At 39.9% G+C, this 27,063-nt stretch overlaps 1 protein-coding gene across 2 annotated transcripts; it reads left to right on the forward strand.

Moving 5' to 3' along the window:
* Positions 1-274: 274 nt before the first annotated feature.
* On the forward strand, positions 275-21,672 carry fam204a (family with sequence similarity 204 member A). Of its 2 annotated transcripts, none has more exons than XM_080482123.1 (7): positions 275-637; positions 849-933; positions 1,132-1,165; positions 2,349-2,451; positions 4,094-4,183; positions 18,999-19,108; positions 19,307-21,672. In XM_080482123.1, exons 1-7 carry the CDS (start codon positions 422-424, stop codon positions 19,356-19,358), a joined length of 690 nt encoding a protein of 229 aa, XP_080338249.1. In that variant the 5' UTR covers positions 275-421; the 3' UTR covers positions 19,359-21,672. The 2 variants fall into 2 exon arrangements, with proteins under 2 accessions (XP_080338249.1, XP_080338250.1); XM_080482124.1 differs by having other exon boundaries at positions 284-637; positions 858-933; positions 19,307-21,222.
* The last annotated feature ends 5,391 nt before the right edge of the window (positions 21,673-27,063 follow it).

Below are 27,063 nucleotides of genomic sequence, written 5' to 3' on the forward strand. Positions count from 1 at the left end.
CAATTAGAAATGCTCCGCAGCACCTGCTTTTCACTTGCTCAGACTGACTGGGGAAAACGTGTGGCATCCATTAATTATAACCTAAAACGTCGCAGAGAGGGGATGAATTACACTAAAAGGCTCCGTTGACCAAAATAAACACACAAACTTGGTAGACGTCGTTCACACACGACATCCAATGGGCGCCTGTGTTATAACCTCGTCCAGCTTTTGTTAAGACAGCTCTGATTGGCTATCGTGCCACAAATTATCAGCCAATCAGCGCTCTCATACTGGGAGCGTCACTGTGTTTACCCGGAAATGTCAGGCTGCTCCGGCGATGCTGTCTGTCTCTATCCGTTTGGAGATTTTTGGGACATTTTTTTAAGATTAAAATGACAAATTAGTGTACAATACAAACACAAACAACTGACGACTCGGTATGTACAGCGGACTGCTACCCAAAGGTGTGACGGAAGACGACCTCAGTCCGGAGGACGAGGAGGATGAAGAGGGGGAGAGGAAGGTTGAATTTGGATCCACTGCGGCGGAGAACAGCGGTCCAGATGCGGGAGCACCGTCCACCTACTCAGCCGGTGATCCAGACAACTATTCCCCGTCCTGCAGTCTGCCTGGCATATCCCAGGACATGTGGCAAGTATGTTCAGCTCCAAGCTGCTGCGACTATCAAACGATCAACGTGACATTGTTTATATTCGCCTCACCTGTAGCATCTCCAGCCCTGCTTCATCCTCAGCTAACAACCACTCTCAGTGTGTAATGCTCGATTTAAAAGATTTATTAGAGTCTGTAAACCACAGCAAATCCACTGAAAATCCTCTGAAATAAAATTGCTTACTGTGTTTAAGAAATTCCAGGATCTACGGAAGAAGAAAGATGAGATTAAAGATGTGAAGATCCCCAGAAAAAGAAAAAGAAGACAACACAAGAAAGGTACAGATTGTGATATTGTGGGAAGTCGATGCTAGATTTTGCTGGCACACGCTTTCTATGCAGAAATATATGAATTAATATTTATTTCAAAGCAAAGAATCATCCTTTGTTAGTAAACATGTCTGAAATACAAATACAGATCAGTTGGTGCTGGTCTGCACAAGTTTTCATTAATGTTTTATTCATGTGCCTTAACAGGTACAAGGAGTGAGGAGGAACCCACAGAGAAAAGGTACAAGCAACCTTTGAGCTCTGCTCTGCACACTGTATACGAATAAAGGCCTCACAATGTACAAATTCTGTGCAAATATCTACAGTAAATTACAAACCATAACTATTGTCAGCAATGAAAACAAAAACATATCTATAGCTGGCTCTCAAAACAAGCTATATAGAAGTATACAGGCCGTTATGGGAATATTTGACCACAATGATACAATGTCACGATTTATTAATATATAAATAAATATATAAAGTTTTTCTGAATACCAAACTCACACTATTCTCAAAAAGGGCCTGAAAAGAGTTAAACATGCTGATGTGTTTTTTTAACCAGTATTGAAAGGATTTCCTTTGAGGGTTTAACATGTATTAGAATCCAAAGTAAATATAATTTAGTGACCTTAAAGATCCCAACGCTCACAGGTGAGATGGTCATAAAATAATATCTCTGAATCTTTTTCAAATTCGCTCCAAAAAGGCTTCATCCAACTCTTACTGAACATGGCATCAAACATTTAGTTTCAATGTCATGTTAATTTGGTAACAAACATATTTTATTTATTTAAGCATTGGAGGAATTTAAAACATCTGTAATTCCTGACCAGCATCTGGCTCCATGATTGTTACTAAACATCTGCTTTCATTCATCATCTTCATCTGTTTGTTTCACAACAATGAAAGAACCACGGCTTTGAAATGTAACAGCAGCAGTAAAATATTATTTTATGCTGGTAGGTTTTTGTTTTGGCAATTCATACACATATTTGTATAGATCAAGTTCAATCTGTCACACCATAACTATTCGTATTGTAAGTTGTTAGCATATTGTGTTAAAGCATATAATGGGGTTTATTCCCATCCCAGGTAAATTGTTTTAATACCATGCTGACCTACATCATGACAATGATTGCTTTTGAATCCATTCTATGCAGCATCTGATTTGTAGTGAATGAACACACCAGAGATCTTTATGTCTCTGTGTCAGCAGGAGAATGATGACAGAACTGAAATGTGACTCTGCTGAATTATATCTGTGAATGCTGTAATCATTAAGTCTGAAAAAAACATGCAGATCGGTTTGTAATGTTGATGACAGAACTCTAGCTCCTTTCGAGGATGGACACTGCTGTTTCTCGCTTACCGTTCTGTTAGGCTGATGTACACGGACATTAAAATGTTCTCTCTGTGAGCAGGGAGCATCAGGAGGAGCAAGAGAAGCACTGGGATGGGCTTACGCAGTATTTTGGTGTAAATGATCGATTTCAACCCCCCGCATGTTCCAAACCTCCTCCAAAGGTAACAAAGGCTGCCTTCCAACTTATCTTTTCCAGGTTTAATACTGTGTCTGTCGTAGCTGTTAGTAACACCTCCACACCTATTGTGTTTCCTTGCCACTGTATCTTGCTCATTGTTTTATATGATATGACATATGGATTAGAAGAGTTCTTTCAGTAACTCAACCTGACACTGAGAGGAATATTAGGGATTATGTTCAGCTACCTTCAGTGATAAGATTAGCATGACTCTCCTTTCCGCCGCGGTTCAGATTAAAGTGAGATGCAGGTTTTTCCTCTCACGCAAAACCTCTAATGGAAATCTAAACGTTGCCTGACAGAAGCAGAGAGGGTTAGAGCACACCCGGCGCAGCCTCGGTGATTGTTCAGTAATAGACAGCCATGTGCTGCTACTTCTGTGGAATTCATAATCAGAGGAATTAAAACTAAACTTTCTCCCATTTGAATACATTTCTGCACTTAACGATGAATGAACATTTTCTGCAAAGGCTTGCAAATTGCCAATAAAGCAAAAATATTTGCAAGCTTGATGAACGTTATAACGGACCTAGTGAATAGGAACTGTTCTCATTTCAATTTGAAATCCCTTTAATGATTATTTTGGAGTATTTTGTGCCTAATTTATCTCTGAGTAGCATAAAATTGAGTTTTTGCTGATTTTTTTTAGCCTCCTTTAGAACAGGCCAAACTATGAAGAGATTAAAAAAAAAAACGAAAAAAAAAAAACGATTAACAAGCTGAATAAAACAGAACTTGTCACATCAACATAATGAGGGGCTCCTTCATCCCTCAAATGCAGATCCTTGTAATTAATATATATATTGTAATTCTGATCAGCCTTTCTCGCAGTTACTTTGAGGAAAAACTATCATAGCTGCCAGATGCCGTTATTCATCTGCTTGCTGCATTTCATCTCTGACCTTTAACCCCTTTCACGACACAAAGGATGCTAATCCGTCAGTTTTATTTGTGAGATAGAGTAAAAGATAATTGAGATCATGTGTCAGGCTTTATCACTGTCAGCTTCACTAAACGTGCAGTATAAGTAACCATATAGAATATAGAAATGTCCCATCAATTAAGATTACAGAGAAAATTGTTTCACTAGATTCTAAAACATTATTGCATTATTTCTGTACTTCTACATCAGAGGGGACACATTCATAATTGCAGTCCCATATCCAGTGAATTTCATTTACCACAATGAAATTTTTGGGGGCTAAAGACGTGCGGTGCTCAGTTTCCTCAGATAGGCTCATCACAGTGGAACTGCTTTGCCATCAGTAACCAGGGGGCTCCTCAGCACCCCCCCCCCCCCCCCCCCCCCCCCACCCCACCCCACCCTCCCCACCCTCCCTCTGCTTAGGCCTGTAATGGAAATGTGTAATTAAAGAGTCACATTTATGTTTGGTAATCTCCTGTAGCATTTCTAAGATTTCCCCACTAATATCCAATCAGAAAGGTTTTCATTTGTGAAGCAAAATCTACATATTTGTAGTAATGGCAATCATATTAAAAATAAGGCCCTGGGGACTTTTGAAGTTACTCTTTGATTTTTTTTTTCTCTCTCTCTCTCTCTCTACCCCTATTTCAAAAAAAAAAAAAAAAAAAAAAATCTGAATTTTTTTCCCCCTCCTCTGCAGTCCGGCCTAGAAAAGAGCATAGAGAGGGCCATAGCTGAAGGGGACATTGCAAAGGCGGAGGAGATGAGCGACAGACTCGCCACTCGAGAGGTACGTTGTGCTGATAAGAGATCTTTGGGGTGCTCCCGCTGTGACAAATCAGGCTAATGGATCCGTGGCCATTTCTGCCGCAAAGACATAGAGGAACAAAAACACACGCAGACAGCCACCATTCAGTCCTGCAGCCCTTTTCCATTGAGTTAATGGAAAGCCCTCCCCTTAGTTTTGAAGTGCTGCAGTGTCTAAAGGACTTTTGGCTCTGCTTTTTAATGAAGGGTACATTGCTTTCAAGCCAACTGTTAAATCATTCTCCAGGTAAGAGTTTCATACCTTTGAAGTATACATGTCCCTAAATGCAGTGCCTGAAGTTTTGTAACTAACCGTCTTGGCAGGCATCAAGGATCAAGTGGTTTCAAACTAATTTAGCATAAAATGTAGCCCACACACACATATAATTGTGGTTAAAAAGACAGAGCCGCAGTGTTACTCCTCCACTGGGGGAATAGTCGCACTTTGAGCATCAAAGTTAAACTTCTTTGTTTTATGATGCGCGTTGCTTACAGCATCACATAAGCTTTTTTTTTTTTATTTTTCCTTTCTTTTTTCTATTTAATAATAGCGGCAGCACAAAGATGGAACATACTGCAGGCTCAGGTTTTAATGTTGGCCCTGGATTTCAGTGGAGTTGCAAAGTGGGAGGGTAACTGGTTCACTCTGAAATCCATTTTAATTTATTTTCTACCCACAGTTTCTTTTTTTTTTTTCTTCATGTTCAACATTAAAAAACAGCAATCTCTTGTTTAATGTTTTCATCCGACACATTTAAATCAGTGGTTGTTCAAGAGACTGTAAACTCTTTTTTATTTGAACTAAATACTTCCCGACAAAGAGAAACATGGAACAATAGCTTGTTTTTTCTGGTTTACATGGACACAAAAAAGTCTGTTAACTCAGAATGATAGGATAAGTGTAATGATCTCACCTGTTTACATGCAGTTCAGATCAGCGAAAACTGAAAAATCAAGTTGACGTATTTCAGTCCATTAGCGTTCTTATTTTTAGTAAAGATGTCCGTAGAGATGTAAAGCTACAAACTCCCAGTTTTCCCAGACGTCTTGTCTTGTTTAACGAAGAAATACGTTTTAGTTTCATTAAAGTGGCTGACACTTTCCGCAGCTTCACATAATGCGTCTTGTTATTTGTCTTCTGTTTACATCGTGACTGAAATCACTTAATGTTTACATGATCACCGGAATAATCCAGAAAAGGGAAGATGGTCGGAGTTTTAGCGTGCATGTTGAATCGTTGAATGTTTACATGAGACATCTTTAAGATGTCTCTGTAGTTTATTCTGGATTTCCCTCGCTAGTTCAGTCAGTTAAATTAGATTGAAATTAGGAGTATAAATTGTGGTTTGGTATATTTACATTTGCATTTTGTATATAATGTATCACAGTGTTAATTCATACAAACTATACAAATGATCCCAATTCCAATTCAGAAATACAGGTTATAAGCGCCAGTTCAGCTTTATAAACCTGCTTTGTGTTTTACTTTATTAGTGCAGCCTGTCAAGATTTACTACACTTCCCATGAGTTGTTATTGCTATTCCTGTGATATAGAAGGCTGTGATTGAAGGGAATGATTCACTGCTTTGGAAGATACATATTGGTCTTTTGGTAGAAACTTAAATAGTCTGCATGCTCAATGTGAAGCCTCGACTAGCAAACAGTGAGGGAAGCTCCAGAAAGACAAATCAAAGGGTGTGAATGGATGGGGTTTTTTTTCAACTTAATTCACCTTTCAGTTATAGCTCAGGGCCGTAGCCTTTCTCTGTCAAGTTTGAGGAAATCTACACATGCACAGGGAGAACATGCATATAGTACATTTGCTACTGGTGTGGTTGTCTGACTGTCTATGTTGGTCCTGTGATGGAGACGTGTCCAGAGTGTATCCCATCTTCACCTTTACCCAGGATTGGCTCTGGGACCCCACGACTCAGAGCTGGTTAAAAGTGGGTATAAATAAATAAATGGATGGATAGAAGTCGAAAGGCTCACATTGCTGCTGAAGAATCAGGTATATTTTTAATAGCCTTCAATAACCTGTGATTATGGGATGTTCTGTAATCTAAACCGATTATAAAAAAGATGACGCTAAAATAAATATTGCCTTGATCACGGTTCTCTGTTTTTAAAATGGGAAGGGAAAGCAGGACACTTCATTGGTGTCCTGGTACGTCAGGGTGTGTAAAAGACCTTCCACATCCTCGCCTTAACACTAGCAGCGTGGTCAGATATGGCGGAGTTAAACGAAAGCCGTTGTGAGTGGCACCTGCGCCGTGCTTTCAGAAAGCCTCTTAGAGCGGCGGTGGATTGGTTTTTAGCCTGAGCCGAGGTGCTCGCCTCCCTGGCACCTGCGTTGCGTCTTGCCAGAACCGTGATGGGACGTGACAGCAGCCTGGCAGCCGCCACTCGTTGCTTAGCAGTGATAACTTCATTTCAAGAGAGTATAGGATTGACCATTTAGAAAATCCCACAAACCTAAGTGACGCAAAGTTGCAAGCGTCAACTTTCGGACGCGAAGGAAGCGAGTGGCGGTCCGGCATGTGGCGTGCAGAAAGGAGAAAGAAGAAGCTTAAAGCCAAAAATATTTGCAGGCCTGTGAATCAGTTAGAAAGGATTATGGTATATCTTAAATGATGCAGCCTGTAGTGCAGATAGCATTAAGAGCGGCGCGTTTTGTTTACTGTGTTCCTGCACACTTTTGACAGGAGCAGGGTGACAAACATTTAGAGGATCAATAATCTCCGCTGTGGCCAGAATCAATTTCAAGGTTATAATTGAGTGGCTCATTTGGCACGCAATGGCTTAGATGTTTAATTTGTTTACGGTCATAACACCTCGACATGATTGTGGCAGGCTTTTCACTTGAAGAATAGGAGCAGGTTCTCTTGGTGAGAAATGCAAAAGCATTGCGACAGCTGTGAAGAACTAAAGAGGCCTGTTTGTCCCTCGAGGCATTGTTTTGTAAAGAAAATGCGAGCACACGTTGGATGACAATGTTTCAGTGTATTTCCATCCTCAATCTAACGGATTCCCACTTATCTCCTCCGAGCAAAGGGAAATGGAGGGAAGATAGAGGGCTTGCTGTCACCATTTTCCCTTTTTATGAGACAGAAATTGTTTGTTGCTGCTGTTTTGAGCTTCCTTCAAATCAATTAATGATTCCCGTTTGCTCTACTTTCTTTCTTTTTTCTCTACACCCCCCCCCCCCCCTCCCTAATCCAAACATTAAAACAATTTGGTAAAAACCTGTTTTGAAGGCTCCTTACAAATGCTGAGATATGTTGCTCTTTCATCTGTCAAACTTCTGAGACACGCTGCTTGGATACTGCAGGTTGAGGTTTTTTATTCTCATTACAGTTTTTAAACATCTCCCAAGGCTGAAAGTCTTTGTTTTAGATTAATTCACCAAGACAGCTTCTATTTTTTTATTACCTCCACCGAAAAAGGGTGTGAAAGAGCAAAAGACATCTCATTCCCCGTTAGGTAACAAAATATAATAATGTCTACATTGCCGACACAAAGCTGCCTAATGTATTCCTTTAAACGACACCGATAGGGTTTCTTTTCTTAAGAGATGTGTGGAGGTCCTCCTCGGAACGTTCAGATTTCCTTTCACAAGCCCTGGAAGACGCCAAATAATGTAAAAAAAAACAAAAAACCTTCTCGCCTCTAAAGTAGTCCAAGTAGTTCAGTAGATTAAAAGGTGCAAGTCCTCCAATTAAGGAGACTGGGTCTCCATCCTTTGATTACTGCACATTATTTTACACTGCAGCATCTTGCATATGAGCTAATTAATTCTGTAATTAGCATAACATGGAGTGAGTGACACATACAGTAGAAACGGTTTAAAGGCTGTCAGGAGGCTCGATAGCATCCAGCGCTCCACATCCTGACAGAACGATTTTTCAGCTATTCCTTCACGAGTCTGTTTATCGTTTTTTTTTTTCCCCACTGGTAAATGATGCTGTTTTTTTTATTTTTTCTCGTGAAGGTTTTTAATTGTTGTTATTTATAGCAGTTCATACATTTTTCTTTATATGGTTGAGTTGAATTTTATTTCATGTCAACAACATAAGTAAGACTGTGAAATCGGCACGTTTTAATCAGGATTTTTCTTAAAGTTAAAAGTAGGGAATGTAATTTTCGCCTGTTTGTTTTAGTAAGAGAATAAATTACGTAGAATTAACTTCATCTTGACGGAATGTTTTGACTGTGACGAAGCACAATCATCAGTCTTCATACTTCAGAAACAATCTTTTGTCGCATCATATTGAAATTATTTTATACTTTCCTTTGTTTAATGTTCAAAAAAGGGAAAAATATATACCCCAAGGACACCTTCAGCAAAATGTAGGCCGTTTCACAACAAATAACCAGGATTTTTAAAGAAAGACGACATTTTATGTATTTTAATGTGACCAATGTTACATAATCCTTCTGCTTTATGCCTTCTCTTCCATTGTACTACATTATTTTCTATACACTAACTAATCCACAAGCAACATGGCATGGGAAAAAAAGGCTTCTCGGATCGATCCCTGTGGAACACCATATGCGATGTGCCATTGTTTTGTGGCAGATTCCATCCTATTGTATGGAATAGTTTATTGGATTAAAGTTTTTTTTTGTCCATTAGTTTAAACCAAATTATTTTCTGAATGAGATTTTAGTACCACACCTATCAAGAGGATACAGATCAACTCAATAAAACTAAATCTGTTTCGACATATTTTGATATTTCATTTATGTGACTTTCTTTATTTTTTTATTTACTTGCGAGTTGTTCTGAAACTGTATATACAGTAAGTGGGTACATTTCTTCACAAAAGACCGTCATGCCTTGTTAGAGCTCACAGTTCCCCCACAGCATTCATCACAGTTATTAGGAGTGACATTACCACTTCAAAACACAAACTCTCTTCAGTCTTATACAACAGGAGGTGTCAGGTTCAATTCCAGAAGCTAACGAATATTAGAAGTAGAAAGGATTGCTGCTGGCCTCTGACAATTGGCCCCAAATACAAAGAAGCATGTTCTGCATTGCCTGAAAGGACTTCTTTCTTCTCTTTGGTGTAGAAAAAAAGTGAAACAATGTAAAGGACGAGTGTGTTCACACTTACATTATATTGAGTATTGAAGTGTTCATGCTGCTTTAGAGGATAATACATACAGCCTTATGGTGCTGCAGCTCTGTGTGTGGTGTTTTTGGTGGAAATCCTCCTAAGAGAAACTCAATACCAAAATATTGATCCTTTTAATACCATCTATTTCTGTTTTTAAGTTTTCATGTTAAGATATGCTTACTGTGTAGTTTTAGTTGAAGTAATTTTGCTATATAGGTCCTATTTACTGCCGATTGGCATTACTAACTTCTGTAACAGTTTCGTAAACGTCCCACACACGGTGGAGCGCCAGGGTCTTCATGTCGGAGGCTGAGATGTGTTCAGATGACGGCTGACTGCAAACACAGTCCTGTTTGGAGCCGACTTAAAGAATAAGAAATAACAGTGTCTGGCTTAGTGTCTTTTTAATCGCTCCTTTCTCCTACCATGTAAGCCTGGAGTTACAAGCTTTTTGCACAAAGTATCATAGCAGTAATACCACCCATTGTTTTTACTTGATCTCAGAAGGTAGATCGTCTCTCTGGCGCCCCCTACGATGAGGCCCACCCCACACTTTGGCTGCGTTCTCACTGCAAGTCTTAAAACTCGGATCGAATTTGTTGTCTAAATCCGATTTTTTTTTTTAACCGTGCAGTTACACATATTTTTATGAAGTGACCCATATCAGATCCTCGCGATCTGTCTCATAAGAATGTGAATTGGTTCACATTACACTAACACACAGGTCCAGAAGAGAAGTCATCGTTTGTAATCAATTGAGTTTTAAGTAATATCCTCAACTGTCTTTGAAAAAAATATTTTAATCTCGTTATTTTTTTGTTGTTTGTGCCAAAAGAAAAGGGGAATGTACAGTTGTAGTTGTATAGTTTCATCTATGACCAGAGCCTATGTGGACCCTCGGTCGTAGTGGACCTTTTTGTTAAATGCCAATTTGCAAGCGATTAACCTGATTAGTTAAAGCTCTCTTTCATAATAGTTGGGTCATATAATTAGCCATATGAATATGTATTAACTGGAAGCATTTATGGTTTCTGTAGCTTTTGAACATGCAGACGGTTACATTATCCCTCATTATGTTCCCGCTTGAATTTCAATAGAAGCAGCAGCTGAAAGGGAGAAAAAAAAAAAAAAAAGCTCCACTGTCCTTGAAATCTACCCTTTGGAAAGCCTCGCTTAAATGCTGTGAAACAAAGGTGGCGCGGCATTTTGTCAGAGGAGACATGGTGGCTTAGTTGAAACAAAGAGCTGAACTAAGACTGTTTCATGATATTTATGTTATTTAACACCTTTTTTTTTTTCCTCCCCTCTTTATTCCCACCACCTTCCTCCTGCCGTGCCCCGTGTTTGTAATCAAAAAATTAATGAGCGGGGCTTTTGTGGAAAGTGAGCACTATCAGATCCTGACTCTCTACGCCCTACATCAGAGACAGACTGACTCTCCCCCCCCCCCCCACACCCCTCGGGCCACCTCGCACAGAGTTTAGGGAAACTCTCCTCTTTGTTCATTTTTCCTTCAGCATAAGCAATTTATCACTGAATGAACTTTTATTGTATCTCCGGATGACTCACATTAAATTTTCGCCCATTAATTTTGAAATGGATTTTGAAATGGGTACTAAGCTTTTATCAAATGCCTGGGAATCTCATTTGGATTATTGTATTTCATTAATTACTTGATAGACAAAGCATACTTTTCAATGTAGATTTGTGTGCTGTTTAATTAATTAGCATGTTTTCTCTTTTAATTAAAGCCATTTTTTTTTTTTTTAAATTAAAGCCCACAGCAAAACACATATATAATTTGTTTGTAATTAGGCCCTAATTGGTGGTAGTGGAAGCTTAGCACCCTCGGTTTCTTTTTTCATGATTGCCATTTTATTGCCAGTCACTCATTAATTAAACTGTTTTTTCTAATTAGCTTATAAAACTGTTGATGGCATATTATTGTAAGTGTGAGTTCAAAGCTTGCTAATAAGCCTACCCTACTCAGAAGAGGAGAGATAATGGCATGTGCACAAAGCAGGCGAACTTTTGGAATTTTTCTTTTTTTTTTTCTTTTTCCCCAGTCGACTCCCTAAAGATGACATGTCATGTGTATCTTGCATCAGATTATTAAGAAAAGAAAAAAAAAAATGGAGACATGGCTCTTCTTCTCTTCTCTTCCCTTTCCCTGGAGTGGCTTTCTTTTTGCTCGCCATGTAATTCTGTTTGTCAAAGTGGAGGCAAGATTACAAAAAGCTCTTCTGAGGCCGCCCCGAAGACCAGCGATAAACTTAGTGGGAACGCAGCAGCAGGAAGGTGTTTGGAATCAGTACTACGGTGGAAACAATGACCCTTGCAATCGTCTGTCCTTTCACACTGCACGATGTTTCTGAGGAGAATAGTGAAGCAGCCGTTGCTTAGGTGATTAAATAACTTAAATCGACAACAATAACCGAGAGTTCTACTTGAATTTGAACCGTTTCAAGTGAAAACACTAAACTTTCCTTGCTTTTTGGGTGTTTGTTTACACAACAACAGTGGTCGGAGCCACTGGAAGCGCAACTTTTTGGAAACGGTTCCCAAGGTGGAACTTTTCGAAAAATGCTTGGAGCCTGTCTTCGTGGAAACACAGTAGTGGTGCATGTGCACCACAGCTGTAGTGAATGGTTCTGCACATGCTCAGTCGGTGGACAATAAGAGGAACGTTTGCCTCCATAGTGTCATGACAACAGCAACCACTAGTGGCACGACATGAAAACTCCATTGTGGCTGTGTAGACGGACATCGATTTCAGAATGTTTCTGTGTAAACATGAAACGTTTCTGGAACAAAAACGACGCGTTTACTTGAAACGTCATGTTAATGACAACTTGGCTTCTCACGAGCCTACAGCGAAGCCTTGTGTTGTTTAGTTATTTATTTGATGTTTTTTGTTCGGTCTGAAGAATCTTTTTTTAATCACTCGTAGAGAAAGATTGATTTTATGATAGAAATGAAACCGAAGAAGAGCGAACTCAGTTTACATCACACCCTGGTCACAGTAAACTATTTTACGTGACATGATGAAGTTGTTCTTTCCTCATGTTCAACACACAATAAGATATTATTGTTAATGGCTTTTGGGATCCATTTGCAATAAAAAGAAAAAGCATAACTCCTTATGTGTAGATTTTCTTTTTGAAAGATCTTTTAAGTTTTTATATACAGGCATCTAAGAAGAAATTATAACACAGTGGAATTCAAACAGTAAAACTTCCTCATATTTTAGATTTATCTGAAATGTTTCAGATAGAATATTTTCGGTTTTTGTGTCATAAAAACCAAATGTACATCTCAAAATATCAAAATATTCCATAGGAACAGGTGTTTGTCCTGTTCTTTTTAAACCTTAGGTTGTAAATATAATCATCTACATTTAAAAATGCTTGAAACCTTTTAGGTTAAATGTTGTGAGTTTACAAAAAACTAACTTAACAATTGACATTTCAATTATATTTGACTTATTTGAGATGAATTTGTATCTTTCTCAACAGTTGTGGTTTTGAAGCTTATCTTTATTTATTTAGTCTTTAGTCTCAATTCCACAATCAATTTGGCTTTGTCTTAAATTCCATTTGCCTTTCAAATATTCTTCTTCTTCTCAGGGATTATAATGGGAAAAGGCAAAATGCTGCATGTTGAGTACATTTCCCCTGTGATAATTATTCATATGTAGTTATTTAACACTCCTCATTGCTTCAGATAGAGTATATAAACTGTGTGGTTCCTCTTTTATTTAAAAACAAAAAAAACTTTCTATACCACTAAGATCAAGAGAACTGCGAGAAGTTGTGACACAGAAATAAATCAGAATAAGAACTTATCTGCTTTCCTATTGTCCTCCATGATGGATCCTAAACTCTCTGCAATCTGTGCGTCCTGTGGTTCTGGTTGGATTTTAAAACGTGTCTGCAGGTTTTTCTTACTGCCCTGTTCTGCCAGTTTATCAGGGGAATAATCTGTAGAGTCCTTGAAACTGGCTGAAAGCGGCGTTGTGTGAGCTGATCCCCAGCTAGAAGCATCCTTTGTGTTTACTCCACTATATCACTCCACTTAAGAGGATTTCAAGGCGAACTGCCAGGATGAAACTTTGTATTCTTGCCTTTTTAATGCGATATGGGTGGTATTGATTGACCCCTCGATCCTTTGACCTTCCCAGTGTCTCTGTTGCTCTCAGGTTTTGCAGAAGGAGTTTGTCTTCTCCCCCTCGCCGCCTCAGTCCGAAGAAATTATGCTGAAATAACACGCAAGCTGCCTAATCTGATATTCATGCCTTTCTTATACAGCCCTGCTTTCCAAAGTTGACTAAGGCCACATTATTTAGGCATTAAGGTAGTGTGATAAGGGAATTAGGCTGGTCATTAATCGTTTACACGTCAAATGCAGCAGAGCAGCTCGGGGAGGTGATTTAGCGAGGCAAAGCCATATAGCCCTTGTTAATCCACCTCTCACACGTTTTAATTGGAAGAGGCTTCCTGGATAGGAAATTTATGAATGGGTTTAGGGCCATTTCTTCCTTAAAGCCATCATTTATTTCATATTGTTAATAGGAGCTTTAACACTTTATCCACATGGAGACGTATTTTGCTCATCTTTCATTCAGCTATTGTCTTTTTGCACTTGCTGTTTAATTGCCACAGTGTTTTCTTTGTGGGGTTTTTCTTGTGATCCCGGCGCTGCTCATTTACCAAACGCCCGAGAAATGACGCAATGAAACAGACACACAAATGAAAAGAAAGTGGGGAAATGCTATTAGGATAGACTTGGAATGTCTCGTGTATGATTTACACCTCAGCAAAGCTAAGATTTTCTTCTTCTTTTTCCCCCCGCTTAGTCGAGGCCCCCATGTTTGGGTCTCCACTTGAATCTCCATGACGACCCAAACATGAATGAACAGAAAACGGTACTATTGACTTAACCCTCCTAGTGGCCTTAAGCTGCTGCTGCTGCTGCTGCAGTGCCAGCATTGTGCAGGATTTTTTTTCTTTTCTTTTTTTTTTTTTTTTTTTTCTGCCTTCAAATCTTCCAAAGGTCAGAGAATTAATCCAGTGAATAAACCTTGTTTTTAGCAGCGCTGTGCGCGGGCCACACAAGAGAGAGTGAGAACAACACCAGGCACAGAAACGCGCCTGTGATGGACACTTAATTGTACATTAATATGTGGTGAAGTGGGAAGAATTGCCATTTAGGAGCCACATAAACAAAGAACGCAGGAGGTTTCCTGCCTCCTGCCTTTATTCCGGCTTTGTACCTCCATTCTTATTTTTCCAGCAGCCTCTGATGTGAAAGGATTTGGCACTAAGATGCACGCAAAGGGGAGAGGGAGGGAGGGCGGGAGGGAGAGGGGGGAGAAAAAAAAAAAATCCTGAAAAGTGGATCAAAAAAGTAAATGAAAAATAATGTCATATTACGGAAAATATGAGAGGCTAATTTGTGCCGACTTTTTGCTAATTTTGTTCTCGCCACAGAAAGAGGAGCCGTCACCTGCTCGGCGCCACAGCGCTGACAGTGCCAGTGATCCATGAAATAAGCTGCCGCTGGCTTTGTTCAGATAAGAATGAACAAATCTGCACAATGTACTGCTCTCGGAATCTCATTTTCATACTTGCATGCAGGCTAAAAGAAATAAGCTGTTTGCAGGCTTGATTAATCAGACATTTGAGGGTTTTATTTTTTTATTTTTTTTGTCTCTTTGATCTGTTCTGTCTCCTAGGTAACTTGGTTGACATTAATGTTGAGCCCCAGTAAAGACAATCAGTGCAGTGTAGACTAAACTGATAAAAAAAAAAAAGGGTGGGTGGGGGGGAATTAAAGACCTTTAATGCTTTAAATACAGTAAAAGGGAATGTTGTGAATTTAGAATGTGGAGGAAATACCGGACATGGAAGTGGCTTTTAATTTTGCCTTCGGAATGTCGGGGGAAGGCGTGTTTTCAAGACCTTTTGCATTTCAAATTCAACCCCACAGGAGAGCAGGTTAATGTGGGTAATCCTTCTGTAGGAAAAAAAAGGGGGGAAAGCTCTGTCTGTAAATCTCTAAATGAAACCATTTAGCAGCATGCAGCTTCGTTTGATTCACTCCCCGAATGAGCCAATGTGGGGTTTCTTCTCTTTCTCCCGGAGAGAAGGAGCTGTTCTCGGATTTGTCAACAATTTAATAAACGCGCGGTTCATAATCTCAGCGTGCATCGGCGCCACTCTGGAGTATTTAGCACCGACATCACTCCAGCAGGGGGTGGGGGGGGTGGGGGGGGCGGACACCCTGAAGTGGTTTTATCGGCGAGGGATCGCCAGCAAATGATTGAGCAATCGCGAGGTGGAAGGAAGAAAAAAAAGAACACGATTTGAGGAATTTAAAACCTATAAAATGGCAAAAGAACTGGAGGACTGTCATAGCATGTACGCTGCAGGTTATGCAGAGGCTTTCACAAATCTTCCAGTGACTGTATAGATGAATGCCTTGAGGGCCCAGCCAGAGCCCAGCACTTGCAGCCAGCCGAAGCCCTTATCTTAAATCCAAGCAAAGTACCATTAATCTTTTTGAAAGACCTTTATGGCTTTTAATGTATCCCAAATTAGAACATTTTACACCCTTGGTTCCTGAAATATGGTGATAAAAAGCCTTTAGAGTTTAATTTTTCCTGCCTGCTCGCTCTGACCTGCTTAATCCCAGCATGCATTAGGAGATATTTTAGTTTCAGTCTTTCTAATAAAGTTTATCCCACTTAATTATAATTGAAACATTTTTTTTTTTTTTCCAGCAGGTCTTTTTTTTTTTTCTTTTCCAAGTGGCACAGTGGTGGCACATTTCTTCATTACCTTAAGACTCTCTCTTCCCCCGATTGTACTCTGAATATTACAGCGAATTACCCAAAGGTTTGGTGAAATTGTTCCAAGTTGTTTATCAAAGTTCGCCTTTGCTTGAATAATAAACCTATCTCAGGAGTGAAAGAGGAGGCAGGATTTTTCCCTTTGTTTCCCGTGCTTCAGTGTGACTGGGGTTATTGGGATTATTCTGCTTCACAATACACACATGTCTTCCCTGGGATTTCACTGTTTGCCTCTTGCAGTCACGGTCATTCTCTTCACTTCTGATTTCTGCCTGCATAACAGCAAACACAAAACTCTTTTACATCGGCTTCAAGTGGGAAACAAAATGCCAGTGCAACATTTCAGAGAAGGGGGGGAAACTTAACATTGTTACTCGTTGGTTTATTTAACTCAATTATTGGCTAATTTAAAAGGAGGACAAAAAAAAAAGGCAATTTATGTGTGGGCAGAGAAAACTAGGAGCTTAAGAACAACAACAATTTGAGTAAAACAATGCCTGTATAATTTATGGAGCTTCAGTATGTGTCGCTTTACCTCCCACTCCTGAATTTAAAAAACATCCACACACTGGAAACACCATTTCTCTTTTCTCCTTAATTTTTCACTTCAAAAGGGACGTTTACGATCTCTTGAATGTTGTGGATTATATCAAGTTCGTAGGATTGAGGATGTAAATACAAACACACAAAAACTGCTTCAGATTTGAACACATTTTCATTTTTCTTTGTAGGAGTGCACGATATATCCTCCGTTATATTGGACTTGGCTGATTTTAATCATTAAAAAAAAAAAGTCTGTATCGGTCCAATAAATAAAAGTGAGCCGATGTGAATGTCGGTGTGATTTCGAAGCAAAGTTTGTTTAGAAATGTGACAATTTGCACAAAAGAGTGACGTCTGCCGTGTGGAAGACACCCGAATTGCGACCTACACCATTTGCACAAGCTATGTAACGTGTGGATGGAGCCGCGTGAAGTCATTCAACGTCGCTCATTTAAAGGGGCACCACCCACAAGTTTACAAGCAATTCCAGGAGCAACAAAGTAACTCAGCACGCAAGCATTAAATGAATCAGGAAAAAGCTCCATTGACATATTTCATAGATAGAAATTGTACAGGAAACATGATTTGGACTGAGATTTATCGATATCGGTTATCGGCCATACCAGCAAAATGAATATCCGTTATCGGTATCAGACAGATTTTCCATATCGTTGCATCCCTACTTCCTTGTTTGTTAGTTATTTTATTTTTGTCAACCAAATACAGAGCATCAGATGAGTTAAATTTGCTTCATTTAGGAGACTAGGAAAAGCCAGTTTTCAGGTAAATCTGTAAACTACTTTACCTTTGAACAGAGTTGGGTTTTTTAAACTGCCCCCTCGCACAGAATTGCACATATTTTTAACAGCTAATGGGATAAATGGGCAATGAAAATATAACTTTTCTCCTGCTACTAAGATATCTGAATCATTTTTCTCTGTTATCATCAAACCAAATTCATGGATACCAGCTACGTACAAAGGTACTTTAATATCCTTCTCGCAGTTTTGTAAACATAATCAGAAATGAATGGTAGCGGTTGTCAGACTTCAGGACTATGTAGAGCTCTGAACTCTCCAAGTTCAGCCATTCGACATAACCTTTTTTCAAAAAAATGTCCATCCAAGCCTTAAAGTAGGCGTTTACACTGTTATCCATCGTGAAGAAGTCACTCGATTAGTCTGAGCGCATGACAAGCATGCAGCCAGGAGTGTATCTTCAGTGACAAGGTGTCCTACAGCATTACAGCTCCAACACATCTCTCAACTCAACATCATGAAACCAGAAGAAAATGATGATAAAGTCGACTGAATCCGAGCTAAATTCTTCAAGATGTTGAAGAACCTACCTCTTGTGTCTGGTCTTAAATCACGTAGACCTGGTCACAGTTAGCCCGCACTCCTTTATGGTTGTTTTAAACTTTTATGTGGTTTTTGTGTGGATGTAATGAGATTCTGATTTGTTCAGCTGTATTTAAGGGTGAAAGATCCTAAACGTGGCGTCGCATTAAGACAACCAGTTGTTACACCAAGTGCTGTTTAACGTTTAATTTCAGAATTATATCTCCAGTCTATGTTACTACACATCAAAATTATATATGTTGTGCTACTTTAAGTACATGGACGCTACTCTACAAAACCTCTCACGTGCAGATCAACTGGATTGCTGTTGAATGGTTAAAACAAACAAAAACAAAATAATTCAAAGAGCAGTGACGATGGGCTTTTTTCTCAGATAACTTCAGATTTCCTTGTCTGGCAGTTCCTACTGAGAAGCTCATGATTCAAATATGTCACCATTGGAGAATCTTGTCTGATTGGACGGTCGTACATCAGAACTGATGTGGACCAAATCAATAATTACTCTTATCTCGTGAACTAGTATTAACCTCTGCTTCCTGATGGGTTTGGAATTTCCTAGATATCATACAAGGTCCAGGATTAATGGAGGTCAAGAATAAAACCAATGTTTTGACAAAAACGTTCCAGCTACATTATTTAACGTTATTGACATTGGTACGTATGAAGATCGTTCTTTAGCTTGTCTTCTGAGGGTTCTATTGAGTCACCACTGGTTGTAACATCAACTCCTGTCACGTCAAAGTATCTCAACTGCAGGTTGGTGTTGCATCCAACGTTGTGTCGTTCAGTTTACTGCTGTCTTTAGCTGTCTGGTGTGGAGGAGGAAGCCACCCTCTCACATCAGAAAGCCTTTTTTTTTTCTTGCCTCACACTTGATTTCCATCCTCTAATGGGCCTCTCCTCTGTCTGCCTCTAAATAGATGGCTGTGAAAATCGCTCAAGCCGCTGATTGCCGTGACTTTGTGCAACGCAAACAGGAAGAGGAAGCTTTGAGGGCAGCGCAGAAGAGGAAGAAGCAAATAGCCTGGGGGTACGACGTCTGTCTCCGTCCTCATGTTTATGCCTGCCGTCCTATCTGCCATGTGCAACACTCGGGGTTCAAGTACAGTTTCCACAGAGGGATGCCGAAGCCCGAATTAGTCGGACTTTGGATGATTACTCATGCAGTGATTGAAGTTGACAGCCAAAAACGTATTCATAAAGGGTCCGACGTTTTTCTGTCTTGCAGGTTTGAGGCGAAGCAACGATGGGAAACCAAAAGCAACATGGGCTTCATGTGACGCACGTGGAGTGAAAACCAGCAAGACTGCATTTTTTTTTTTCTCCAGTTAATTTGATAAAAGAAATGTTTTGGATTTTTTTAAACGGAATGATCATATTTCTCTTTTTGTATATTTTGAAGTCTTTACACCAGCAGCATGTGAGGGGCTGAAAGTCATACAATTGACAGAGAGAAGAAAAAAAAACCAATGCAGGGACCAGAAGAGACATGGGGTATTCGAATTAATTCCTAAGGCGCCCATTGGTGTCTGCATTGTGTTATTTTTCATTACATTTCAGTGATTTGAGCGTTCGGGCCTTTCCCCCCCTTCAAATTAAATCTGGTGTACATTACTGGATGATGCGTTTATTTATTGCTGTAAAGTGGGTTAATCATGGAGGCGCTCCTTTCTTCTTCTGAGGAAGAGAAAGGAAAGATTAGGGCTCTAATGCAATGTACAGGATAATGTGCGATAGGATTTGGGAGTAGAAAATGAAATTTGGCCGCTGTAAACTGTTGTGAGCAGTCGTAAACTGGAAGTTTGAAACAGAGGCTTTGCTGTTGGCCCCGGCCCATGCTGGGAGACGCACTATTGTTTCCCCAGCGCCGAACAAGAGGCACGCGCCGTTTCTCAAAGCCTCCACCCGCTCCTCGCATTGTGCGATGAGCTCTCCCCAGCATCTGTAAACTCGTCTGAAAGCCATCGATTCCTCCCGCCGCCACTTTGATCTTTTTCCCTCTCTCTTTCTCTCCTTTGCTTTCTTCTTTTTTCTTTTTTTTATCTGGAGCCTCCGCAGCCACTCGACACCTCTAAAATGCTCATTCAGATCCCAAGAAGTGTTAATTGCAAACAGCACGCAAAAAAAAGCATAAGAAAGATAATTACTTTTATTCATAATGCTTCTTTTTTTTTTTTTTTTCTTCCCAAAACATAGAAAATGATTGCTTTGCTTCAAGGTAATAAGAATTAAAATTAATCCACCTAAGTTGTTTGCATTTGCACATATTTTTGGGCACTTTGTCTGCTGGTAGCTTTGCTGCATAGGCTGAATTCGTACAAGTTAAAAAAAAAAATTAAAAATTAAAACCTCAGCAGTAAAAGTTTGTAGGCAATTATGACACAAAATACCTGAGTGCAAGAAACGAAGATAGGCAGATTTTTTTATTTTTTTTTATTTTTGTATCATTTACCGTCACATGACCGTGCGTGAGTCGCTGTCAGTTGGTGAGCATTGGTGCTAATTAAACTATTAATTATCTCTGTAATGAGACGCAAGTTAAAACTGCATTAGGCACATCAAAGTACGACGGGGGGATTTCTCCACTTTGATGATTGCTATGAAAAAGGATATCTTGACTGAGGAGTTTGGGGAAACATCAGAAACGCTTCATTAGCGGGATGAAGGGAGGCACACTTTTAAGGCCAATTGTACGTTTTTTTGAGCTTGAAAATAAGTTTCATTTACGTGGAAAATGACAGAATCCAGGTGAAATGTCACTTTCTCAGAGATCAGCTTCATCATGTCAGTGGAAAAAACAAAATCTGCTTTCTAAATACAACAAAGTAATGGTGAACATGACCGGTGCGGATCCAAGCGTAGCGCGGCAGTGTATCAATAGCATCTCACTTTATTAATCTCTTTGAACACAGGATAACGCCTTGAGCAGAGATGATTCTGCTTTTAAGCTGGAAAATCCACTTTCGCCTCTCGCCATGTTGAGGAGCTGTTTTCAATAGTCTCGTTACTGGAGGCCAATCTTAGCCCCCGACCCGGGATGATTTGTTGTGAAACTCGGAGACAAATTCCTTGGGCACATGTCGAACCACTTCTAGGAAAAGTGTTTGTTGTGAAACACGGGGGTTTACACACACACACACACACAAAAAAAAAAAACCAACAACAACAACAATCCTATTAAATGGTTGGATAGCTGCTGTTGTATGAAAGCGAACATATGTTGCTGCTAACGAGACACTGGCGCTATCGCTCGCCGCTATCATCGGCCTGAAGAGGATTAACTGGAAGGAGCGATCTACCAGATGCTGCTGATAAAGGGGAAAAAAAACCTCACACCTTGTAGCTCAGAGGAACGTCGCTTTGTTTATCCGCTGCTAGTTTTTTCACATCGAATTTTAGCTCCGTTGTCGTGTGTGTGTTATCATGTAAATTCAACGTCATTCCACACTTTTTTTTTTTTTTTTTTCAATTAAAGTTCCGATGAAAAAAGACGACTTCAGGGCAAAACCGAGAGGCAAAACAACACAACCCCAATTTTTTCCTCTGTGTTATTAAAAATGTACAATTTAAGCAAATAAACCAACACCATTTCTGAAAAATTCTACGTTTTGTTAATACGCCTCATCCATTCGGGTGTTTTTAGCACCTTGGGGCCGCCGTAGAAACACCCCAACATGTCAGTTTTCATCGTTTTCACGCTTGACTTTGTGTCAGCTGTGAGCACATCCCTGCTTATGCTACTGTTTTGGTTTTTTTTCTCTTTTAATTTCCTTTTTCTCAAAGTAACATTTTGCGGGGAAGCGACAGGCAGCGAGGATGTTGACACATTCCTTTGCTGATTTAATGACCTGTTTAATTCTGGCATGTCTGCAGCCCTCGCAGATGTTTTGCAGTTTTAATTAGTGTAATCATCGCTCTCGAAAAAGGCCACAGGGTTGTTTAATGGGTCATGTTTGTCAAGATGCACAGAATTATAACACAAAAGACATGCCATTTATTCAGCGCTGCAGTCTCCCAGTGATTATGGGTGTCACAATTGATAATTAGAGGAAGAATTGATTCATCTGAAAGCCAAAATGAACCTCAGCGGTGTGAGGAAATTAGTTTGACAGTGTTTGGATGAGCGCTGTTTACACTCGATGCTCCACAAACTTACTGCCGCTTGTGGACAGGAGAGAAAGGAGACTTTTAATGAGACATCTGGAACAGCAGCTGGATATTTACAGGTTTTTTTTTTTATCCATTGCAAAAGTTCCCAAAAAAACAATCAAAACCCCCCCGAAGGCTTTTTTTTCTGAGGGTAGCTAGAGGTTATGCCAACTCGCGCTCACATTGGGTAAACATTGGAGGGAGTCTCTTTTGGGGGGGGGGGGGTCAGCCCACATTTGACAAGAAACAAATGATTCAAAAAAATGGATAAATGAACGACACAACTACACTCACTGCACACTTTATTAGTACACTTTCCCCGTACTGAGTCGGACCTGCAATTACCTTCCAAACCGTCTTAATTCTTGGTACTTTCCTGTTTAATCCAAATTCTGACCCGATAGTTGGTATGTTGCAGATGAAATTGAGATCTGGCAACGTTTTTCCAGTGTTTGTGAACTTGTGCTGACTAGATTCAGTTTCCTGTCCTCAGCCGACAGCAGTATCATGTGGTCTACTGTCCTGTATACCTTAATCATAAAGAGTGGTTATATGAGTGGCTGTTGCCTTTCTGTCGTCTTGAACCAGTCTGCCCAGTGTCCTTTGACCTCTTGCATCAACAAGGTCTTTATGGAGAGCTGCCACTCACTGGATACTTTCCTTCTCTATGAACCCGGGAGACCAGTTGGCCTGAAAATCCCACTAGGACATCCATTTCTGAATTACTCCCAACAAGTCCATCAAAGTTAAGTAAATGTCCTTTCGTTCGACTCTCATGCTCAGTTTGAACTTCAGAAGGTCAACTTCACCATCTCTATATGAGCGAATGAACGGAGTTGGTTCTGATTAGCTATTTGTGTTGGCGGATAGTTAAACAACTGTACTTAAAGTGGATTTTCAGTGTGTTTATGTATTCTACACACACACACACACACATACACACACACACACACACACACACACACACACACACACACACACACACACACACACACACACACACACACACACACTCAATGTTCGGATCCTCCAACATTTCCTTGCCACTGGATTGCACATGCAGTAAACAATTTATTCTTTTATTTTGGTCAGGAAATATGATTAAATGCGAAATTTAATTTTAGGATCATGGATTAAGGGCCAGTTTACACGGCAACGATTTCAAGTGAAAACGGCAAAACCTTTGTTGATTCTTGGGTTCTTTCTGGAAATGCTCACGGCCCGTCTCCTTGTAGAAGTCGGAGACGCTGCCACTGCACATGCGCAGTGCGCACCACGACCAAAGTAAATACTTCTTCTGCACATGCTCAGTATCTCAGTTGTCTTTTCTGCGGGCTTAACTTCAGGTCACGTGACAGACTTTCTTCCCGGCTCGAAAATATCCCATGGTGGACATCCCTTCTATTTTTGGTGGAAATAGCTGTATATGGCTTTAACTTGGTTTTATAACTTTTCTAGCGACAAATAGGTACTTTATTTCATAGTATTCATTCGGTTTATGTATACGTTCCATAGTTTTTTTTGTTATGAAAACTCAACGCTTGTATATCAGAGCTATCAATTGTTACACCACAAAAATGTTGCCTGAAAAAAGTCTGGAGCTTCTGCGGGTTCATTTGTTGACATAAAAAGAAAGCTGTGTGCTTCGTTCTGAAGAGCCGGTCAATGTGTTGAAGAATGTCACTTTAATCGCTGTTACTTAAAAAAACAGCAGCTTATTGTTTTTGTTTTTTTTTAAATTATAACTTAAAAAATATTCAACAAACCTCTATAGCAGTTCTGGCTTTATATGTGAATATTAAAAAAACTGAACAAAAAAACCTCAGCCATTTCTCAGTCAGCAAAGTACAAAGTGCTTCACACAGTTTCCTCGAACTGGCAATTAGGTCAAACTAAGAGTTTTCATTTATTAAGACTGTTTCAATGCGCTCCCTCTATAATTAAAGACCATACGATACTATGGGTTACATATGTAGAGATTTAATTGTTTCTTGGTTCAGAACTGCTTGGAAAGCATCGATTTTATCATTTAGCCTAACTTGTGGAGCAAAAATGTGAAAATGAACTTTCAATTAATTTTCTTCTTTCTGCTATCACAAAATGAAAACATTCCCAATGCACAAATATATGCTGAGCATGCACTCATTATGCATTCATCTTCATTCTGCAAACCACATATTGCATTTTATCTGAATGAATTATTAACCGAGTTAATGAATATTTCATTTTTCTTTATGGAACCATTTAACAGTCCCAACAGAGGTAATGACATCTTAAGCAGGGAAAGTACCTGAAGAAAGAAGAAAAGAGGTTGTTCATTTGACCAATCAAGGTAAAGTTGTGCAACATATAGGGGGAGATTACAACGTTCAAGGCTTTTACTGTATTTAACAAAGAGTCCGTGTGAATTTAAGAGCACTGTGCAAACATGCTGGTTTTTATTTCTCACAGAGACAGATCTGAAATCCCTTTGTATCTTAAGGGTGGACGCAGCATGATCTAAAGCCGCTGGAGGGGATTTACGCTGAGAGAATGAATTTAATGGTGTAATTAACATTACCTTGATTTGCACCAGGAAAACGACCTGAGTGAGTTCGGCTTGTGTGGTAATTTATCCCTGACTTCCTCTATGAGGAACACTCACCTACTATACAGCTGGTAATTACAAACACAGGCTTGATTAGAAGGAAGACGAAACTGCTCCAGACTTGTTATTGATCAATTAATACTGCTAATGCTAATGCTGCGGCAAGAGGCTGGCGGCCCGGCGTACACTGAACTCACTGAGTGGTGCTGAAAGTCGGCCAGAAAGAAATATATTGTGGTTTCAGTCATCGAGACTAGTGGGTGCTGTTGTTTTTTTTGGTAATGAAGCCACGCACACGTACACACAGAGAACAATATGCAATACTCTTTAATAACGGGAGTACACAGACATTCGTGTGGACAGACGACAGAGTTGGATTGTTATTACGGTGACTGTCAATTATAAAACTACCAATTCCCAGGAGAAGATGGACTGGCACTGCAGGGTAAGCAGACGACCAAAACTCAACGAAAGTTTGGTGTTTTCGTTTGCAGTTGTTGCCGTGTAGACTGACCCCTTGACCTCCAAAATCTCGGTCTGATCAATTGTTTATGGGATTCGATGTTGAAAGAAGGTCCCATGTCAAAATTTCATTGCTTGAGTTGAGCCGTCTGAGCTACTGCCAAATCTATATATTTTTATATTGGTCGAACTTTCACTTTGCCTTTCAGTTTGAGGGTAATTACATCCACATAAGGTGAACGGTACAGAAACTACAATGTCTTCTATGTGAGATCCAACTTTTGACTGAGATGACATGATTTTTTTGCAGCCTTCAGCCCGTGTTCACAAATTCAACCTCACAACATGGCTTTGATGCTCCTGATGCGTTGCTCCACCGCCAATCCCTCGACTGGGGTCTCAGTGTTGTTACACGTATGTGTAATTCAAAATTAAATGCCAAAATGACACCTCTTGTTTAAACAAAACTTTATTTTTCTCATATCTGAACGTGTCTCATCATTGTTCACAGGAAATGCACAGTTTGGGTGTTTGTCGTCTATGTGAAGGTTACCGTCTCATATTGGTGGGTGAAATAACTTCCCATCATCTTCTACTATTATTACAAACTGCAGTGTTGTCTCCAGATCCCTGTTTATCCCCCGTTGTCTCAGCAGTGCGGTCTTTTGTAAGCACTAATGTTGCCAATGTTGAAGGCTTGTCTGACAGTCGGGGCAGGCCTGATGAGCAGGGAACCAATTTGTGTCCAAACCCCAAGGAGCTCTAAACTCTCCCAAGTAATTCCCTCCATTCCGACTCCTTAAAACCTTGTCTCGACACAAACAATAGCAACGCTTTGTGAAAAGTGACTTTAAAACCTCTGCCAAGCATAATTTATCATTTGAATGACAATAGACCACTTAGCACTGCTTAAATTATTTCTGTGCTCTATCTGCTCCTCGACTGTCTTTGTGTTGTAACAGCGGACGATCATTAACGCCACAGGGGCGATGTGGTGCCGCCTTATCTCGGGCTCGGTCCTCAGAGTTTACTTCAGATAGAAACTGCTCGACCATGACAGCAACAACTTGTTTTTTCAATACAACAGTGGTCTAAGTCGTGTCCTATTAGATTCAAGTGGAACAGGGTGAACAATGCAGACAGTAAAATCATACTTTCAAAAAGGATTGCCATGTGAGATCTATTCATTTGACCTGAAACATTTACTGATCTGGCTGAAGACTATCCTGGTTCTTGCATGAACATGAGAGCTGACAGGGTGATAACATGAGACACAATGAAGACCGACATGCTCTGGGGGTCGTTCACACGGCAAGAATTTAAAGTGAAAACACAAAAACGAGCGTTTTGGGCTCTTATACGACAGCGGTGCTCGGAGCCACTGAAAACACAACTTTTTGAAAATGCTCAGACTCGTTTTCGGTGTCGCTGTGGAAACGGACATTGTATTGTGGAAGTTGTCGAGTAAATGCGAGACTTTTCTGAAACGAGAACGCCAATGTGTTTTCAATTAAAACGTCATTGTGTCAGCGGGGCCTCGAACAGACGAGGAAATGTTATTACTTGTTAAAATTAGAAAAAGGAGATGAACTTCTGGGAAATCTCCACGTTTTTTATCTTCTTCATTTGCTCACAAATTTCACCCAAACCATTGCTTTTAAGCAGACATGGCTTACACATAAAACCATCCATCTACTCGCACACGTGCAGAAGAACTATTTACTACAGTCCTAGTATACATGCACAGTCAGCAGTATTTCTGCCATCTACAAAGAAACGGCGCCCAA

This window comes from Lipophrys pholis (assembly GCF_963383615.2).
Source record: "Lipophrys pholis genome assembly, chromosome: 15".
NCBI lineage: Eukaryota > Metazoa > Chordata > Actinopteri > Blenniiformes > Blenniidae > Lipophrys > Lipophrys pholis.

Bases quoted from the DNA above. Each gene is read 5' to 3' on its own strand.
- fam204a (XM_080482123.1), top strand. From the start codon at position 422: ATGTACAGCGGACTGCTACCCAAAGGTGTGACGGAAGACGACCTCAGT. The intron at 934-1,131 runs GTACAGATTGTG...GTGCCTTAACAG, and splicing joins AAGAAGACAACACAAGAAAG to GTACAAGGAGTGAGGAGGAA. The intron at 1,166-2,348 runs GTACAAGCAACC...CTCTGTGAGCAG, and splicing joins GAGGAACCCACAGAGAAAAG to GGAGCATCAGGAGGAGCAAG.